Here is a 5,000-nt window from a genome sequence, read left to right as displayed (position 1 = left end):
TTGGCTCTGTAGACACAGAATCTCTGACTGGCCCCCAGGCCATTTCCAGGGCTTCCACTGCCATCTTGACTCCTCCCAGATCTAATGCAACTACTGTCCATTTCAAGGTGACTGACCAGGGCATCACACTTACAGACAGTCAGCGCAAGTGAGTATGATGGTGATACGCTGTTAACTGTTATTTCTAATATGACGTCATTGTTTAACATTCCTGCTTATTACAGAGTGTTCTTCAGACGTCATTATACTGTCTCCAGTGTGACATTCTGCAGCGCTGACCCACAGGATCGCAGGTATGATTCCTATTATCAGTACTGAACCTCATAGCTAAGCAAATCTCATTATTTTCTTATTCAAATGACAGAACAAATGCTCAACTTGACATTTGATTTTTCAGTCAAGAACTGAATGTAACATTAGAATATTAAATACATTACATGTTGACAACTTATGCTGCATCTCAAGTGGCGACTGCAGGTGGATAGATTCACTACTTTTATTATCAGGTATTTGTAGAGCGCCAACAGATTCCACAGCGCTACTACTTGAGAACTTGTTCCCCTGCAATCTAAAATAAAAAGACTTAAATTAAAGAATGTCGTCTAGAGTCAAAAAGAAATTAAAGGAATAGTCTAGTCAAAATTAAACTTTCATGATTTAGATAGAGCTTTCAATTTTCATAATATGAGGAGAGTACACGGCATCATTCCTTACTGTTGGGAAATACTGAACCTGGCCACCAGGAGGAGGCAAAGACACCCCAGCCAAAGGCTTAAATACTCCACTTACTTCCCTCATATCTCAGTCATTCTTTGCCTTTCGTCACAGGAGGTTGGCAGAGAAGTGTCAGAAGATTTGAAATGGGACTGGAGTTTTAAGTAGTCCTGTCAGCCTCTCAGTGAGAGCATTGATGAAAGTTAGAGTCTGGAGATGCAGGTAGAGTCTTTCTGCGAACGCCTCCAGACTCGTATTAACAGCTCCTAAGCAATCAGTGTTGACGAGTTTCACTGCCTGCTTCCATCACTCAAGTCCATGTCAGGAGTGATGCTACAAGACTGTCAAACTTGAGAAGCTGTGTTTCCATTCCATGGCTAGATTCCGGTAAAATCGTTTCATTTTTTTTTTTTACACATATGATAACGCAAGAAGACAGGGGTCACAGTGTGGCTCCTTTTATCTGTATGGAATCAAGGGTTAATATCTCCAAAGGGGGATTATTGAACAGTGGGGATTAATCACATAAGTTTATTTGATTATGCTGTGACATGTGTGAGATGAGGCTCAGGCAGATGTTGGAATGTACAGGGTTTATATTCATTTTGGAAGCTGCACAGCCTGAAAGTCTTGGCGCTTTTTTTTTGCTATTATAGCAGGGTCGGTCCTGCATTGCGCACCACGTGACCGGGTGTGGTCACACTTATTTCCTCTTTCCTGACCGTGCGGTTTACCGGAAAAGAAGTGTTTTCTCGGTTTGGCCAGGGTCATAGGAGGTGGTGAGTGCCCCAGCCATTGGGGGTAATAAAGGTGCCGTTTTTTTCTTATTACTCCATAGTATGCTTTGTAAGCGCAAACTATGGAGGATTCTGATGCGCTAGAGGGTACTCCCTCTTTACTTGTCTATGCCGCTCAACTATGTTCCACATGCCTTGATAAAGTAATCATGTCAAAGAAGGTTAATAAGTTTGATACCACTGAGCCGTCCACCTCTGAGGAGTCTCCATTCTGTGAGGTGCGCACCCTACAGTCATCTCCTAATACACATGCAGCTTCCTGTAGCACTCCTAATCCTCCATCTGGAGGGGGCCTTTTACTGCCAGACTTTACTGAGCAGTTGCAAATGGCAGTGTCTGCAGCCTTTAGTGCTTTATCTCGCCCTGCTAAGCGCAAGCGAAAGGTCAAATATTACTATCCTTCCCAGGGGCCATCAACTAGTTTATTGGATTTATCTGATACAAGATTATCCGATGATGAAGGCGTCTCTGATACTTCAGAGGGCGCTCTTTCTGGGTCGGAATCTGCTGCCTCCAAACCAGATTTTAGATTTCAGATTGAGCATTTACGCTTTCTGTTGAAGGAAGTTTTGGCTACGTTAGAGGTTCCAGAGCCCAAATTGCCTGAGGAACCTTTGATTCCTAAATTAGATAAGGTTTACGAGGACAGGGTTGTGCCACAGACTTTCCCGGTTCCCGTAAAGATTAATTATTAAGAATGAATGGGAAAGGATTGGTTCTTCATTTTCCCCTTCTTCCTTTAAGAAATTGTTTCCGGTCCTGGACTCTCAATTGGAGTTGTGGGGTTCCATCTCTAAGGTGGATGGCGCTATCTCTATGCTTTCTAAAAGCACTACTATCCCGCTTGAGGATAGTTTGTCGTTTAAAGAGCCCACGGATAAGAAGAAAGAAACTCTGTTTCAACATACAGGATATTTGTTTCAACCGGCAGCGGCTGTTGCTGCGGTTGCTGGAGCAGCTACCTACTGGTGCGACGCCTTGTCTGAGTTGATCGAGGTGAAGGGTCCCCTCGATGTGATCCAGGAAAGAATTAAGGCCTTAAGGGTGGCTAATTCTTTTATTGATGATGCGAATATGCAAATTATTCGCCGGAATGCTAAGGCTTCAAGTTTTTCTGTTCAAGCCCGTAGGGCACTCTGGCTGAAGTCCTGGTCTGCGGACATAACCTCTAAGTCCAGACTTCTTTCCCTCCCCTTTAAGGGAAAGATTTTAATTGGTCCAGGCCTGGACTCAATTGTCTCCACGGTTACTGGAGGCAAGGGTGTCTTTTTTTTACCGCAAGATAAGAAGAACAAGCCTAAGGGACAAGGTCCTAATTTTCGTTCCTTTCGTTTTGATAAATCACCTGTCCCAAGGGACATCCTTCTTGAGACCATCCTGGGAGATTGTCACTACGGACGCAAGTCTATCAGAATGGGGAGCTGTTTGGGGTGCCAGGATGGCACAGGGCCTGTGGACTCGAGAGGAATTCCTCCTCCCTATCAACATTATGGAACTTCAAGCAATCTTCAATGCTCTAAAGGCCTGGCCTCTTCTGGGTTCGTCCCAGTTTATCACATTCCAATCAGACAACATAACCTCGGTGGCTTACATCAACCATCAGGGGGGGGAACGAGGAGCTCCCTAGCAATGAGGGAAGTATCTCGGATTCTGGTGTTGGCGGAGGCCCACAACTGCTGGCTGTCAGCAATCCACATTCCGGGTGTGGACAACTGGGAAGTGGATTTTCTCAGCAGACAATCCTTTCATCCGGGGGAATGGTCTCTCCTTCCTGAGGTGTTTGCGGAGATTTGCAACAAATGGGGGACGCCGGAGATAGATCTCATGGGGTTGTGGCTCAAATCCAAGCTACCCAGATATGGGACGCGGTCCAGGGATCCTCAAGCGAAGCAAATAGATGCATTAGCAGTACTTTGGAGGTTCAACCTAATTTACATTTTTCCGCCGTTACCACTTCTTCCTCGTGTAGTGGCCCGCATCAAGCAGGAGCAGACATCAGTGATACTGATTGCTCCATTATGGCCACGAAGGATGTGGTTCGCGGACCTGGTGCGGATGTCCTCATCTCCTCCGTGGAAGTTACCTTGTCACAGGGATCTGCTGGAACAGGGTCCTTTAGTTCATCAGAATCTAGATTCTCTGAGGCTGACTGCGTGGAGATTGAACGCTTAGTCTTAGCCAAGAGAGAGTTCTCTGAAAGGGTTATTGACACTCTCATTCAGGCTCGTAAGCCTGTTACTCGTCGCATCTATCATAAGGTTTGGAGAGCTTACTTATTCTGGTGTGAAGAGTGTGGTTTAGCCTTGCGCAATGTTAAAGCTGCCAGGATACTTTAATTTCTCCAGGAGGGTCTGGAGAAGGGCCTTTCTGCCAGTTCCCTGAGGGGACAGATTTCGGCCCGTTCTGTTTTACTGCACAAGAGGCTTGCAGAGCTCCCTGACATGCAATCTTTCGTTAAGGCTCTGATTAGATCTAATGCTCCACCTTGGAGTTTGAATTTTGTTCTTAAGTTTTTGCAACGGGCTCCGTGTAAGCCTATGCATTCGGTTGACATTAAATTATTGCCCTGGAAGGTTATTTTTCTATTGGCTATTGCGTCGGCACGCAGAGTTTCTGAAATAGCTGCCTTGTAATGTGAGCCTTCTTATCTGGTGTTCCACACTGATAAGGCTGTCCTACGTACCCGCTTGGGTTTTCTACTTAAGGTGGTGTCTGATCGTAACATTAATCAGGAGATTGTGGTTCCTTCCTTATGTCCTAATCCTTCTTCTTTAAAGGAACGTTTACTTCATAATCTGGATGTGGCTCGTGCTTTGAAGTTTTATCTTCAAGCTACTAAGGATGTTAGGCAAACTTCTTCCTTGTTTGTTATCTACTCTGGGAAGCGTAAGGGTCTGAAGGCTTCTTCTACTTTTTTTATCTTTTTGGTTGAGGAGTTATACGCTTAGCTTACGAGTCAGCGGGACTTAGACCTCCTCAAAGGATTAAGAATCATTCTATTAGAGCGGTGGCTTCCTCTAGGGCCTTTAAGAACGAGGCCTCTATGGATCAGATTTGTAAGGCGCTGGTCCTCCTTATATACTTTTTCAAAATTCTACAAGTTTGACGTTTTTGCTTCGACTGAAGCAGCTTTTGGGAGAAAGGTTTTACAGGCTGTGGTGCCCTCAGATTAGGGTCCACCTCTCTTTTACCCCTCTCGTTATCATTCAGTGTCCTCTAGAGATTGGGTATAGTTTTCCCAACAGTAAGGAATGATACTGTGGACTCTCCTCATATTAAGAAGGAAAACATAAATTATGCTTACCTGATACTTTCATTTCCTTCTGTATGAGGAGAGTCCACAGCTCCCGCCCGTATACTCTGTTGGGCAGACCAAAATTAGTTTTTCTCTTCTGGCACCATTTATACCCTGATATTTCTCCTACTGTTCCTTGTTCCCTTGGCAGAATGACTGGGATATGAGGGAAGTAGGGGGAGTGTCTTTGCCTC

At 44.9% G+C, this 5,000-nt stretch overlaps 1 protein-coding gene across 2 annotated transcripts in view; it reads left to right on the top strand.

The window, feature by feature from the left end:
• TNS2 (tensin 2) overlaps positions 1-5,000 on the top strand; it is a 382,090-nt gene that overhangs the window by 349,436 nt on the left and 27,654 nt on the right. For both annotated transcript variants that reach the window (XM_053708325.1, XM_053708326.1), the window contains exons 26-27: positions 1-148; positions 225-293. The exon at positions 1-148 is cut by the window's left edge and continues 18 nt beyond it. In XM_053708325.1, the coding sequence (XP_053564300.1) occupies positions 1-148; positions 225-293 (217 nt within the window). The remainder of the gene's footprint in view (positions 149-224; positions 294-5,000) is intronic.

This window comes from Bombina bombina, chromosome 3 (assembly GCF_027579735.1).
Source record: "Bombina bombina isolate aBomBom1 chromosome 3, aBomBom1.pri, whole genome shotgun sequence".
Lineage (NCBI taxonomy): Eukaryota > Metazoa > Chordata > Amphibia > Anura > Bombinatoridae > Bombina > Bombina bombina.
This window is presented reverse-complemented; position numbering and strand designations above follow the sequence as displayed.